Source organism: Thamnophis elegans, chromosome 4 (genome assembly GCF_009769535.1).
Source record: "Thamnophis elegans isolate rThaEle1 chromosome 4, rThaEle1.pri, whole genome shotgun sequence".
Taxonomy (NCBI): Eukaryota; Metazoa; Chordata; class Lepidosauria; order Squamata; family Colubridae; genus Thamnophis; species Thamnophis elegans.
Genome location: NC_045544.1, coordinates 135,421,081 through 135,436,359, shown reverse-complemented (window position 1 = coordinate 135,436,359; position 15,279 = coordinate 135,421,081). Strand labels below are relative to the sequence as shown.

Here is a 15,279-nt window from a genome sequence, read left to right as displayed (position 1 = left end):
ATTCGCAAGAGAGAAAGGCATGCTAAGATTTCCCTCCCAAAAGGCAATCCCACCATTTAAAAATTCAAAACCAGTCCCCCCCCCCCCATATGTTTACAGAGATTCTAAGTCATCCAGGTCATGGATGTCCCAAAGGTGCATTTTCAAGAGGCAACTGGATTTTTTGTTTTTACTTTTAAGAAGTTTCGCTTCTCCAGTTCTGACCAAATGGTGGAGGATGGAAGGATTTCTTTCCTATAATTATCCCAACCCATGTGAGGGTGGCTCTTTGTCCCTGACCACAGGGAATCTTCCTTCCCACTGGATCTGCTTCTTTTTACACCAACCAGGGAGCTCATTCCTAGTTCTGCCCTAATCCTGGCTTCCCATCACATCGGGACACAGAAACCCCCTCCCCCTTTTCCCTGCTATCCCACTCGCCCTTGTCCATGTTTGAGCTCCATAACAAACTTAAAGGGCTTTTTTTTTTCTTTTGAAACCCACCAGGTTTGCCATAAAAGAAGGAACCAGCTTTGTGTCCCGGAGTTGTGGGGTACCTCCATCCCTGGGGCTTTTTAAGAAGAGACTGGACTGACATTTGTCTGGGTCTATTGACTGAGGCGGGGGATGGGCTAGATCAGGGGTCTCCAACCTTGGCACCTTTAACCCTGGCGGACTTCAACGCCCAGCTGGCTGGGGAATTCTGGGTGTTGAAGTCCACCAGGCTTAAAAGTTGCCAAGGTTGGAGACCCCTTGCCCTAGTTCCCTGCAGAGCAACTAGTGAGGCATATGGTGGTCATCCATTCTTTTGACATGTCCCATCATCTCATCTGAGCTCCGATAATCCAAGATCGCGGGTGGATTTTGCTGCAGCAAACTAGATAGAGCAAGGGACTTCAACCTTGGCCTCTTGAAGCCTGGCGGACTTCAACTCCCAGAATCTTCAAGGGTGTTGAAGTCCGCCAGGCTTAAAGGTTGGAGGCCACCGGACTAGATGACCTCCAAGGTCCCTTTCCAGCTGTTTTCTGAATCGGAACCCTGAAGTTCGGAGGCAGAGAGCAATTTGGGGCGGGGGGCGAGGCAAGGAGGGGGGTCTGGGCAGAGAGACAGGCAGTAGAGGATCGGGGAAGGTGGGGGGGACAGCTTGGCCGGCTGCTGGGAGAGCCACATGGAGGGGCTTCGGCTCCTCGCAGGCAGGCAGGGAGGGGAGAGGACCCTCGCTCCGAAGCCGACCGCCCCCGGGATGTGGACCCTGCGGGTGGAAAGAGAAGCAGGGACGGTTTCACGGCTCTGCTCATTCTGCTCTTGGGGGCGCATTCGCGCCTTTGTGACCCTCCTGGGCACCCGTAACCGAGCCCGCTCTCCCCACGCAGGCCCGGGCCGCGACTTACGTCAGCTCAGGGATGGACATACACGCGGGGGTTCCTCAGCTGCGTCCGACCTCTTCGCCGCCGCTCCTGAGGTTGCTGCTGCTGCTGCTGCTGCTCCCGCGGCCGCCGCAAGCGGCTCCTCCTCCGGCTCGGCCTCCTGGACCAGGGCCAACCCGGAAGTGAGGGAAAGGCTGGGCGGTTTAGCCCCGCCCCATCCAAAACGAGGCCGGTGCCGACGTCACTTCCGGCCTGGTTCGCCGGAAGCCGGCCGTGCTTCCAGTTTTTTACCAGCTGAGGCGGATTTTCAACCGAGCCAGGAGGGGGGGAAAAAGAAGAAAAAGAAGTAAGAGATCTTAAAACCCCCAGACTCCCCACCCCAGATTTCTCCCCTTCATCCTAATCAGGGCCGCCCCAGCTCGGTCGGCTGACTGTGGCAAGGGAGAATTGGTGTTGTGGGGGTCTGTGGTGGCAGGGGTTGGCGGCCGCGCGCCGCTCTGAGGGAAGGGGAAAGGCGATTGGTCGGGCTTGTCGCTCGCGCGCCCCGCCCACCGCGAGGGCCGGCGTTCGGATTCGGCACGCGCCCCGCGGCGATTGGCTGGGCCGTTTGTGACGTCAGGGGGAGCGTGACGTCGGCTTGGGCGTCGGAGAGGCGACGAGGAGCCGGAGGAGGAAGAAGGTGGGCCAGGGGGGGGGAATGATGTTGGAGGGGCAGGTACGGAGGAGTGGGACGACTTGCCGCTTTAAATGCAAAAAAGGGGCTCTTTTGCATTTAATAATACAAATAATAGAGTTGGAAGGGACCTTGGAGGTCTTCTAGTCAGCCCCCAGCTCAAGCAGGAGAGCCTATACCAGTATTTCTCAACTATGGCCATTTGAAGGCGGGAGGACTTCAACTCCCAGAATTCCCCAGCCAGCAAAGCTGGCTGGGGAATTTTGGGAGTTGAAGTCCACCCATCTTCAGGCGGCCATAGTTGAGAAATAATGCCCTATATATCATTTCAATCAAATGGAGTGGGGCGTTGGCCTAGAGGTGGAGCTCTCTCCTCCCAATGAGGAAGCCTTGTGAGTTCGATCCTAGGTAGAGGCAGATATTTCTCTCTCTGGCCACCATGAGAATATATCTGCGGAACAAAACTCCGCATTGGCGACAGGAATGGCATCCGGCCAGTAAACACTCAGCTCCACTCAGTTGCCCAGACTGCATCCCACAAGGGATTATGGGGGTTGTGACATGATATCATTTCAATCTCCTGTCCCTTCTTAAAAGCCCACAGGGAAAACTAGGATGGGATTCAGTGGGGAGCAGCAATGTGGGGAAGCCCCACTTCCCTTACAGCCACCAAGACTAAAGTGGTGACTTGGAGCCAGTCCCAGCCCTCCTCCCTACCAGGATGCCCGCTAGGAAGGGGAAAAGTCTGGTGTGTGCTTAGGTATAAGAGCGAAGGAAACCAAAGTACAGGTGGTCCTCAACATACGACCACAATGGAGCCCTAAGTTTATGTGGCTAAGTGAAACATTTGTTCGGTGGGTTTTGCCCCATTTTATGACTTTTCTCGCTCCGTTTGTTAAGTGAATCACTGCAGTTCTTAAAATAGTAACACGGTTGTTAAGTGAAGCTGGTTTCCCAGTTGACTTTGCCTGTCATCGCAAAAGATGAACGCAAAAGCTGGATCGCAAATGGCAAACCGCATGACTGCAACCGTCTTAAATGTGAATCACTTGTCAAGTGACTGAATGTAAATCACCTGACCATGGGGCTGCTGCAACAGTCAGAAGTGTGAAAAAAGGTCATGTCCCATGAACATCATAACTGTCCTAATATCTCAGGGGCTACCCTAAAGAAAAGGGATTCAGGCTATTCTCCAAGGCACCTGAGGGTAGGACAAGAAACAATGGGTGGAAACTAATCAAGGAGAGAAGCAACTTAGAACTAAGGAGAAATTTCCTGACAGAACAATTAACCAGTGGAACAGAAGTTGCCTCCAGAAGTTGTGAATGCCCCAACACTGGAAGTCTTGGATAGCCATTTCTCTGGAACGGTATAGGGTTTCCTGCCTAGGCAGGGGGTTTATTTGTTTGTTTGTTAAATTTCTAGGCTGCCCAATCCCGGGTTGGACTAGAAGACCTCCAAGGTACCTTCCAACTCTTTTATTCCATTCAGTTGTGAGTCCCCTTTTTCAGTAGTGTCAAGTTGTCATTAAACAAACATTTATAAGTGGAGGACTATATCTACAATTGCAATCTGTCGTTTAGAATTACTGAATTAGAAAAATAATAATAGAGAATATTTTAAGTTCCAGGTTAAAATGAAAAAAATCAAAGACCCTTCAGAATTAATTACTCTTCAACCCTTTAGTAGCATGAATGAAATGTAATGTTTTAACCAAAGACATTCAGGGAATTTAGAATATTTGTAAATATTTTGTGACTGTCCTCTGTGGACATCAATTTAATGCTGAATTCCAATATATTGCCATTTGCATTTTCAAGATAGTTCAGCCAAACAAGTATATCAACATTGCATGTTCTATTAGTATTCTTGAAGTTAAATGAATGAACTGGAAGTCCTCAACTTACAACCACAATTGAGCCCAAAATCTATATCGCTAAGCGAGACAGATAAGTACATTTTGCCCCATTTTACCACCTTTCTTGCCACAGTTGTTAAGTGAATCACTGCAGCTGTTATGTCAGAAATGGTGTAGGGTCACTGGCTTGGGCAGAAGAATGGACTAGATGACTCATAAGGTCCCTTCCAACTCTGTTAATCTGTTAAATGTTAGTAACATGGTTATTAAGTGAATCAGGCTTCCCCATTGACTTTGCTTTTCTGAAGATTGTAAAAGGCAATCTAATAACCTCAGAACACTGCAACCGTCATAAATATGAGTCAGTTGCCAAACATCTGAATTTTGATCACCTGACCCTGGGGATGTTGCAACAGTCTTAAATGTGAAAAACGCTCGTAAGTCACTTTTTCCCATCACTGTTGCAACTTCAAATTTTCACTAAATGAACAATAGGTTTGTGATCATGAAATCTTAAGCTTTCCTTCTTGTTCTCCAGGTACGCGATGGATTACCTGGCTAGGCCTGGGGTTTTTGGCTTAATTGCTGGTGTCACCTGTGGAATATGCTTGGGCTGGAGCATTCGAGCTCGGCTTTTCCGGCCAGCCAAATCCAGATTGACTATGATGGCCAACGAGCTGGGCAACGAAGCCAGTATAATGGGTGAGTCCGGAGAATTCAAGATGGTGATCATAGTCCGGAATGACCTGAAGATGGGCAAAGGCAAAGTAGCGGCCCAATGTGCCCATGCCGCCGTTTCGGCCTATAAGCAAGCCCACCACCGAAATCCGGAACTTCTGAAGCAATGGGAATATTGTGGACAGCCCAAGGTAGTCCTCAAGGCGCCCGATGAGGAGACACTCGTTCAGCTCTTAAACGAGGCCAAAGGGCTCGGCATCACCGTGAGCTTAATCCAGGATGCTGGCCGCACACAAATAGCTCCAGGCTCCCGGACTGTCTTGGGCATTGGGCCTGCACCAGCTGAGATTATAGATAAAGTTTCTGGTCACCTGAAACTCTACTGAATGTGAAGTCCACAGTGTAAAAAGGGTGAATATAAAACACAAATGAGAACTATCCATCTCCCTCCCAAGTCCCGTCCTCAAACAGTAATTATCAAATGCAATCCCGGATTGTTTTGTTTCATTAACACACACGTGCACACACTCAGATGTCCCACATATCTCCACCTAGGCTCTACTTCCCCGTAACTGCTTTGTGTTTGCGCAAATACAAAAGCAGTTTACACTCTTCTCCTACTTTGGATTTCTCTGGAACTCTTGAATTGAGCCTTTTTGGGAATCCGGAGGAGAAAATGCTCAGTAAGAAAAGGAAGGCATCCCTACAAAAGTTTCCAAATAAATGAATTACATGGACAGGAATGACACGTTTCCATCAGTGGTTGGATTCAGAAATTTTTATTACCGGTTCTGTGGGCGTGGCTTGGTGGGCATGACAGGAGAACAATACTGTAATATCTCCCATTTTCTCCCCGCTCCAGGGGAAGGTTACTGCAAAATCCCCATTTCCTCTGGATCAGCTGGGACTCGGGAGGCAGAGAATAGATGGGGGCGGGGCCAGTCAGAGGTGGTGTTTACCAGTTCTCTCAAAATTTCCGCTGCCGGTTCTGTAGAACTGGTCAGAACCTGCTGAATACCACCTCTGGTTTACATCCTTTAATGTTTTAAGTGTCTTCTAGGCAAACTTAAAGATGGCCTTGAAAAACTGCAGCACCCAACAAAGCCATTGATTTAAATGTAATTGATTGTTAGGCATTCGGGGATGCTACAGCTAATCCTCAACCTAATGACCACAATCGAACCTAACATTTTTGTTGTTAAGCGAAAGTTCAGTTAACTTTGCCCCATTTTACGACCTTTCCTGCCATAGTTGTTAAGTGAATCACTGCAGTTAAGTTAGTAACTCAGTTGTTAAGGAATCTGTCTTCCCCATAGCTTGTCAGAAGGTCGGTGAATGGGATCACGTAATCCTGGGATGCTGCAACCGCCATAAATATGAATCAGTTGACCCAAGTGAATTTTGATCACATGACCATGGGGAATGCTGCAAAAGTTTGAAAAATGGTCATACGTCACTTTTCAGTGCCATTGTAATTTCGAACAGTCACTAAATGAACTGTTGTTAAGACGAGGACTACTGGTATTGGTTTAACAAACAATCTGGTTACTAGATTAATCTTATTTTCTGGGGTTTGGGCAATACATTAAATCATGGAGTAATCACACCGACACTTTGCAGAACACACTTAAGCCATCGATTTAAAAGTAATGAAAAGTTCACACTACGAAAAAAATGAGCAAGTTTGTGACTTGACCTGGTGTAAGTGTGCTGTGCAAATGCAGTTTGTGTGTCACAAGTGCTCACAGCCATGTCGGTTAGCCACCAGCCCACATTTACATTTGCAGCGATCCGGAGTTACATGATGTTTCACTATGGTTTTGCCCAAAACCGGCACTTACTCATCTTTCGGCACGGATGGCCTAGCGAAGCGTTGGTTCATTTAACAACCGCAGCACTTACTTAATGACCGCTGCAAAAAAGGTTGTAAATTGGAGTCGGTCACCTACGTAACCCAATTTTAAGACCAACACAAATGACAACCGTGATGGGCAGGCTCCATTATGTTTTTAAGCCGAGGACTACCTGTACTCTAGGGCAGGGGTCTCCAACCTTGGCCACTTTTAAGGGTTTGAGGAATTCTGGGAGTTGGAAGTCCACAAGTCTTAAAAGTGGCCAAGGTTGGAGATCCCTGCTCTAGGGGTACTCCTGTTTTCCTGTCTAAAAAAGGAGGAGCAGTGCCCACAACTACGCAAATGGCTAATTCCTCACGACGGGCATCCAGTTTGGAAGCAGCTGCACCACCTGACAGATGATTGCAGTCACATTATCTCAAGAATGCCAAATGTTCCCCCAAGCCATAAAGCTTTGGAGAGCCTGAGATGTGGCTTCCGAAGTCCATGTCACATTTGTGGCAGGGATACATCCTGCAATCTGGCCACTGTTTAGTGACATAATTACATTGGTACCTTGGTGATCAACTGCTTTGACTCTCATTGAATTTGGTACTCAAGGCACTTGGAGGAGAAAATTCTGTCCTGGTACTCAAAGCAGAAGCTAGAACTGCTTGCTGTCAGCTGACGTGATTCATTCCCTTAGGGGGAAAAAATATGTTTGGTGCTCATCTTTTTTGGTACTTGTTGCGCCTCCTGGAACCAATTAACAATGACATACCACTGTACAGGTAGTCCTCAATTTATGTCCACAATTGAGCCCAACATTTCTGTTGCCAAGTGAAATATTTGTTAAGTGAGTTTTGTCCCATTTTTCGACTCTTGCCACGGTTGTTAAGTGAGCCCTTGCAGTTGGTAAATTAGTAACAGGGTCCTCGGGTGAAACTGGCTTACCTATCGACTTGGCTTGTCAAAGGTCGCAAGAGGGGATCACATGACCTCTGGACACTGCAACCGTCATAAATATGAGTCGGTTGCCGAGCATCTGAATTTTGATCACGGGACCATGGGGCTGCTGCAATGGTCTTGTGAAAGAAACGGCCTTAACTCACTTTTTTCATTGACGTAACTTTGAATGGCCACTCAAGTGAACTACTTGTATGAGACTTTTATCCTGCATTTAACACACAATACTTCCTATTTTCCTCCCAACAACCCTGTGAGATGGATTAGGCTTAGAGTGTGTAAGGCTCAAGTCACCTAGCTGGCTGTCAGCAGGCTAGTCGATTCTGGCTTTTACATCTTAACACAAACTACAATTCACAGTCTCCTGGTTGTTAGCCCAAAATCGCCCAGCTGGCTTTCAGGGGGCACGGTGGGCCTTGAACTAACCGTCTCCCATTTTCTAGCCTGGTGCCTTAACCACCACTGGCTGTCACTGACTCGTTGGCCGAGTGTAAATTCTACAAAAGGATTTGGGTTGCTCCGAGAAAGAGTAATCGGAGCTGCCGACCTCAACTTCCCAAGTATCTTGAGAATGCAGCCTGGTTTTGCTCATGGGGGAATAAGGCCAGGCCAGATTCAAAACACAAGCGGTTGCTCCGTTGGCAACTGCCTCAGCTTGAATTTTTTACGCTGGAAAGCAACTGATGCAATAGACTGCAACCCAAGTGGTGTGATGTGGTAGTATGTTGGAAAGTTCCGTGACCACCACCAGCTTTTCTGAAAAAGGTGTAGGGAAACAGCACACACACACACACACACACTGCCCTCTGCTGCTTTCTTCCTACCTAGTAACGTATCACATAATTACTCAGAAATGACTCCAGGAATGAGGCATCTTTATTTTCAAGGCTTCTAAAGCTGCCCCTTTCCAGGTGTTGTCGAGATGATAACTCTGCTCAACCCGGCCTTGTAAATGCCGGGAAAATGTGGTTCTGTACCATCTGGAGAGTAATGGCTTCCTCGTTTGTGTAAATGGAATGGTCTTGAAAGCAAGGAAACATCTCTCCTGCACAGCTGAAGGGCGGAAAATTGGACAGTGCATCTACCAGACGTCCAACATATAGGTATCTCTGCATTCATGTTTCTGAAGGAGGAATGGCCTTGAGGAACAGGAGAAAAAACCTCATAGGCAGTGGTGGGACTTGAATAACTTAACTACCAGTTCCCTGGCTGGGTAGGCGTGGCTGATTGGTCATGTGACTGGGTGGGTGACATCAATCATCACACCCAGCCCCACCTCCTGGCCTCTCGCCTCAAAGGCAGAAGTAGGATTCAGCCGGTTGGGGCTAATCCCACCACTGGTTGGCCTCGCCCATTTTTCAGCCTGTTTTTGGGACCATTTTCAGGCCGTTTTTGGCCCCCAAACCGGACCTTTTTTGGGCCGCTTTCAAGCCATCGTTTGGGCCGTATTTGGCCTGAAAAATGGCCCAGAAAACAGGCCGAAAAACAAGTAGGGGCGGGGCCAGCCAGTGGTGGTATTTGCCAGATCATGGGGCTCTATCCTGAGAAGTGTGCAGTGTTAGGGAAAGCTACAATCTAGCACAGAACCCTCAAACCCCCAGCCAGTGATAGGGGTGAGGGATGTGTGTGTGTGTGTATGTGTGTGTGTGTGTGTGTGTAAAACTCCTTTTTTTCCCAATCCTGTAATCCTTTAATTCAGGGCAGACTGGATGGAGCTAAACTAGTTGGATGCCCTTCAAGAGTTCACAGTTCTTGCACCTTAGGGAGAAATTATCTGCAGCTATTTAGGATTGAGTTCTCAACCTTCTGAGTGGGAGACCAGTGTCTTCACCACTAAGCCACCACACCATTGTGCGTGCGTGTGTGTGTGTGTGTGCGCGCGCGCGCACATATCTAAAAATAAAAATCCGGAATAGAACTTGAGAAAGTGTCTCAAGACTTTCTAATTTTCACAATGGTAAAAAAAAAGGGGGGGGGAGGGATCACATCCAGACTTTCAGTATTTTGTTGCCATAGCCTTCTAGTAAAAGTAATACCGACCTGTGTGACTTTGGTTTCCTAATCTGGCTTACTCCGAAGGATAGTTTCTGATGAGGTGGCAACAACCCAATAGATTCTTTTGGATGAGTTCGCTGAAGGACAAATGGCTGTTTTCACCTTTCCCTTTGAGAGGCAGTTATCAATCCTCCCTCCTTCAAACGCTTTACTCAGAGCTGATCTCTACTGCCTTCAAACAGTTTAGCCATGCGGGCCTCTCCTGCAAGTAACCCAATGCTTTGCGAGCAGCGATATTCCCTGTCCTGTAGCCGACCAGAATGGCTAGGAAGGGCCTGAATTAATTCCGATTACTCCTAATTACAAGTAGTCCTTGACTTTTGGAACCAGAATTTCCGTTGCTAAGTGAGGTTAAGCAGTTCACACATCTTTTTTGTTTGTTTTTGCCATAGTTCAGCAAATCATTTTACCCGTCAGCCGTTAAGCGAATCTGGCTTCCGTCATTGATTTCGCTTGTCGGAATTTGCCAAGACCTCCGATTTCGATCACATGAGTCTAGGGATGCTGCAAAGTTTGCCGGTGCGAGGATCCCTCTTGCGCCACATTTTTCAATGCTGTTGTAACTTTGGTTGTTAAGCGTTCTGTTTGTAAATTGAGGACTACCTGTCTATGCAACAGAAACCCCCCCCCCCTTTTTCAATCTCATACCTGTTGGGTCCGCGTGAAATCTGGAGTTCTCGTTACACCCACGGGAAGCCATTTGCGTTGATTAAACAGGACACTAATTCAAGCAAGCGTTGGAACATTTAAGTCAATTTTTATTTTGAAGCTAAATATATTAAGGCAACTTAACATACCTATAACATGATCTTTTGTCAGATTTAAAACTGGAAACACTCAAAACTACAACCCTAAAGATTTTTTGTTTGTTTGTTTCGTTTTGTTTTCTTACTTGGGAAGAAGAATGCCTTCAGCGGCTCAGGGCCAGCCGAGGGCTCAAAAAAGTGCCATCAATTTTTTCCCCCCTCGTTTTATAGCTCCAAGCATTTCCCATTCATCTCAAAGAATCTCCATCAGTGCAAGTCACCTGTCCAAGATCCACTCCACAGTCAGAATTTGGGAAAATTTTTTTGCTGGTTCCTGCTTTTGGACCTGAAGAACACTGCCGAACTTACTATATATATATATATAGTATATACTATATATATATATTGGTAGTTTGTTTATTTTGCTGTTTTGAGGCCAAGCACATACATTATAAAGGAGTTTGAAGAGATACATACTGAAAAACTACTATAGAAGATATCCACAGTCCAGTCATTTATTATCTTTTCTTTTTTTCCAATTTGAGTCATTTTTTTTTTTCAATTGCACAAGCAAAACCGAACAGCCACTGGGGTTTCCCAAACGCCCCTTTCATTTCTCTCTCTCTCTCTCTTTCTCTCTCTCTGTCTCTCTTCTGTACACTCGGGGGGGGGAGGGGGGAAGTGATTTGGGAACACCACAATATCCAACGTACACAAACTGGAGGGCGAGGCTAGTCAGAAACACGCAAGATTGGATTTATGGTGCCCCCCTCCTGCGCCTTGTTCCTCAAGTGGAATTATAAAATGGTCCCCACAATAGTTTTTTTTTTTTTAAAAAGCGCACTAGCACAACGGAAGGATCGGTTGGGATGAGACACGGAGTGAGCAAAACACTGGCGTTTTCTGTACATCTAAACTGGAAACCTGCATAGGTTTAAATGGAGCCTCTACTCGGTGGGTCGTACTTGCGTTAAATTCAGGACAGGTTTTCGGTCTGTTATCTGTGAGCTTCTTTTCTCTCTCTCTCTCTCTCTCTCGTTTTAAATGTTACTGATTTCAAGAGCCAAGCCACCCAAATTTTTAGCTTGTAGTGTTTCAAACCCACCAACTCAATAAATCTTTCCTTTCACCACCCCCTACCCCTCTTTTTCCCCCCCAGAATATGCCTTTTTTATTGAAAACGTGCTTTTTGGGGGGAAGGGGGGAGAAACGGGCCACATTACGAACCGCTCACGCGCCCTGGATCGAAAGAGACCTGGGACGCTTTTCCAAGAGTGCAAATGGGAAGAGAGAGTCACAAAAGAACGGGGGGGAGGGGAGCAAGGGGGGGGGAGTTGTTCACATCAGAAGCAACCTTGCCAAAAAAAAAATAAGGGGTGGGTGGGGAGAAGCCTGCTGGAACATTTAAAAGTATTCCCACCGCAGGGTGGGGTGGGGTGGAAGATGTGGAATGTGAAGAAAGGAGGAGGAGGTGTTTAGTTGGGGGGGGGGGAAGGCAGGAAGGAGAGAGGAAGAACAAACAGAAAAACACAGTCCTTCATAAAATAAATGTTACGAGGACACGAGGTTTCGATTTCTTTCCCTGTGGAGTCGGGCGTGAGAGGGACGGTGGAGGTTCCACAAAAGGATGCTGGCTTCCTTACATGCTGTATCCAAACCCGGGTTGGGGTTGCCCATAGGGAGGTGCGGTGTAGCCGTAACCAAAAGGTGCTTGAGGAGGGACTGCCACGCTGGGGCCGGCCGTCAACATGAGCTGTGGCTGACCTAAAGAAGGAAGGGAGAGAAAAGGGAGCAAGGGGTTAAAAGGCTGTGGTTTTTTAGACGAATTTCGATAGCCTGAGTTTTGAGGGACACCCCCCCCCGCAGAAACACACCCAGGCTCAAGGGGCCAGGAGTGGAAATGGGGCCACGCCACGCATTAAATGGAAGCCCCGCAGTCTCCACTGTTGATCTGGATGGCGCAAAGCAACAAAGCCCCTGTGAATGCGTTGCTCGACTCTCGCATCACTTCAGCTTTTAAAGCAGGGGTTTGTGTGTCTGATCTTGGCAACTTTAATAGTCATAGCATTTAGATTTATCATATTTTTCGGAGTATAAAACACATCTTTTTTCCTCCAAAAAGGGTGAAAATCTGGGTGCATCTTATACACTGAATACAGCATTGTTTGCCTCCCGAAACCCCGCCCCCTTCACCAAAATGGCCGTGCAGAGCCTTTAGGAGGCTTCCAGAGAGCTCCTGGGGGCTGGGGAGGACAGAAATGAGTGAGAAATGGGCCATTTCTTTCTCAATTCCTCCCCACAGCCCCTAGGAGCACTCTACAAGCCTCCTAAAGGCAAGTCATGCCTTTTTTTTGGGGGGGGGGGAGAGGAACTGGCCCATTTTCACGAAAAAATGGGCAGTTGTGGGCAGGTCTGCAGAGTGCAAAAACTATTTTTTAAAATTTGTATCTTCAAAATCTTAGTGCGTCTTCTACTCCGGTGCATCTTACACTCCGAAAAATACGGTATATACCGCTTCACAGCCCTCTCTAAGCGGTTTACAGAGTCAGCCTCTTGCCCCCAACAATCTGGGTCCTCATTTTACCCACCTCGGAAGCATGGAAGGCTGAGTCAACCTTTGAGCCTGGTGGGATTTGAACTGCCAAATTGCAGGCAGCCGGCAGGCAGCAGAAGTAGCCCTGCAGTACTGCAACTCTTAACCACTGCGGCTCGTTTAAGACTTGTGGATCAGAACACTTAAGTACCTGAGAAGCTGGTGGTAGACCAGCTCTCTTGCTGACTGAAAAGGGGCTCAATCAATTCCCTGGCTATTTTTGTACCAGCTCAGCCAACAACCTTAGTAGCTGTGAAATGGAATGAATGTCTTTGTTCATTGCAAGAGTTCTTTTCTTCCTTGCGATTCCCTGAGTAGGCTACTATATACTGTTAGCTTGTTTGATTTGGTGATTCCTTCATTGCATTCAATGGTACAATGTTGTATTAAATTTACTTTAAAGAACTAAAGATAATGTACCGAAAGATATATGGATATTCATGTGTGTTACATACTTCCAATTGTTTTGTTTTATCTCGTGCCTTTAATTTATTGGTAAGAGCCCTGGTGGCGCAGTGGTTAGAATACAGTATTGCTGGCTAATTTACTGCTCATTCCAAGAGTTCAATCCTGACCGGCTCAAGGTTGAATCAGGCTCCCATCCTTCCGGGGTGGGTAAAATGAGGAGCCGGATTGTTGGGGACAAGAGGCTGACTCTGTAAACCACTTAGAGAGGGCTGTAAAAGCACTGTGGAGCGGTATATAAATCTTAAGTGCTATTGCTATTGCTATTGTTTATTACTCCTTGTCCCTCCTCTATGTTCTGCCTAATATTCTTCACCTCAAAAAGGAATAAGGCGGTGGTTGTGTCCAGTACTGTGCAAAAGTTGTAGGCAGGTGTGAAAAAATGTTGTAAACAAAGAATGGTTTCAGAAATATAAATAACCATTGTTTATTTTTGTCAATTTCCAAAATGCAAAGTGAGCGAACAAAAGAAAAATCTAAATCAAATCAATACTTGGTGTGACCACCCTTTTGCCTTCAAAACAGCAGCAATTCTTCTAGTTACACTTGCACACTTGTTTTTGAAGGAACTCGGCTGGTAGGTTGTTCCAAACACCTTGGAGAACTAACCACAGATCTTCTGTGGATGTAGGCTTTCTCACATCCCTTCTACATGTAATCCCAGACACACTTGATGATGTTGAGATCAGGGCTCCGTGGGGGCCATGCCATCCCTTCCAGTACTTCTTGTTCTTCTTTACGCTGAAGACAGTTCTTAATGACTTTGGCCATATGCCTGGGGTCGTTGTCCTGCTGCAGAATAAATTTGGGGCCAATCATACGCCTCCCTGATGTTATTGCATGATGGATAAGTATCTGCCTGTTATTTCTCAGCATTGAGAACACCATTAATCCTGACCAAATCTCCCAACTCCATTTGCAGAAATGCAGCCCCAAACCTTCAAGGAACCTCCACCATGCTTCACTGTTGGCTGAAGAGACTCGTTATTGTACCGCTCTCCAGCCCTTTGACGAAAAAACTGCCTTCTGCTACAGCCCAATATTTCAAATTTTGACTCATCAGTCCAGAGCACCTGCTGCCATTTTTCTGCACCCCAGTTCCTATGTTTCCGTGCATACTTTAGTCGCTTGGCCTTGTTCCCACGTCGGAGGTATGGCTTTTTGGCTGCAACTCTTCCATGAAGACTTCTCTGGACAGTAGATGGGTGTACCTGGGTCCAGTTCTGAGCTGATGGCACTGCTGGACATCTTCCGATTTTGAAGGGTAATAAGCTTGATGTCTCTTTCATCTGCTGCACTAAGTTTCCTTGGCCGGCCACTGCGTCTACGATCCACAACGTTGCCCGTTTCTTTGTGCTTCTTCAAAAGAGCTTGAACAGCACATCTTGAAACCCCAGTCTGCTTTGAAATCTTTGTCTGGGAGAGGCCTTGTTGATGCAGTATAACTTCTTTGTGTCTTGTTGCTGTGCTCGATCTTGCCATGACATGAAACTGTCTTTCACAACCTCATCTTGGTAGCAGAGTTTGGCTGTTTCTCAGTTTTAAGCCTCCCACACAGCTGTTTCTGTTTCAGTTCATGACTGGGTTTCAATCTACGTGTGACATTGATGCTCTTTAGCACCTGTTTGGTATCATTGGTTGATCGTACACCTGACTATAATCCTGCAAAATCCCTGACTTTGTGCAAGTGTACCTAGAAGAATCGCTGCTGTTTTGAGGGCAAACCGTGGTCGCACCAAATATTGATTTGATTTAGAGTTTTCGTTTGTTCGCTCACTCTGCATTTCAAAAATTGACAAAAATAAACAATCATTATTTATATGTCTTAAAGCATTCTTTGTTCACAGCATTTTTTTCACGCCTGCCTACAACTTTGGCACAGTACTGTATATTGCAAGCTAAGCAGGGATGGGGTGCTTCAGGTTTGCCCGGGTTCGGGTGATCCTCTAGCAAAGATTCTGTGTGGTTCGGTGAACCCCCAAATCCCACTCCTGGCTGGCACGACCCTCCCCACCCCTCCTAGGAGCCTCCACATGGCCTGTTTTGGATGCCAGATAAGTGCAGGGC

At 46.9% G+C, this 15,279-nt stretch overlaps 3 protein-coding genes across 4 annotated transcripts in view; 1 reads left to right on the top strand and 2 right to left on the bottom strand.

The window, feature by feature from the left end:
• The window catches only part of VMP1 (vacuole membrane protein 1), a 142,649-nt gene extending 141,197 nt beyond the window's left edge, over positions 1–1,452 (bottom strand). The window contains exon 1 of the mRNA XM_032215869.1: positions 1,371–1,452. The gene's annotated coding sequence lies outside the window, so the exon portion shown is untranslated. The remainder of the gene's footprint in view (positions 1–1,370) is intronic.
• Positions 1,440–5,292, top strand: PTRH2 (peptidyl-tRNA hydrolase 2). Of its 2 annotated transcripts, none has more exons than XM_032215871.1 (2): positions 1,440–1,692; positions 4,416–5,292. In XM_032215871.1, exon 2 carries the CDS (start codon positions 4,423–4,425, stop codon positions 4,939–4,941), a length of 519 nt encoding a protein of 172 aa, XP_032071762.1. In that variant the 5' UTR covers positions 1,440–1,692; positions 4,416–4,422; the 3' UTR covers positions 4,942–5,292. The 2 variants fall into 2 exon arrangements, with proteins under 2 accessions (XP_032071762.1, XP_032071763.1); XM_032215872.1 differs by lacking the exon at positions 1,440–1,692 and adding an exon at positions 1,859–2,025.
• Positions 5,293–10,307: 5,015 nt separating this feature from the next.
• The window catches only part of CLTC (clathrin heavy chain), a 110,781-nt gene continuing 105,809 nt past the window's right edge, over positions 10,308–15,279 (bottom strand). Inside the window, exon 32 of the mRNA XM_032217115.1 lies at positions 10,308–11,918. Coding sequence (XP_032073006.1) covers positions 11,794–11,918 — 125 coding nt within the window. The 3' untranslated portion in view covers positions 10,308–11,793. The remainder of the gene's footprint in view (positions 11,919–15,279) is intronic.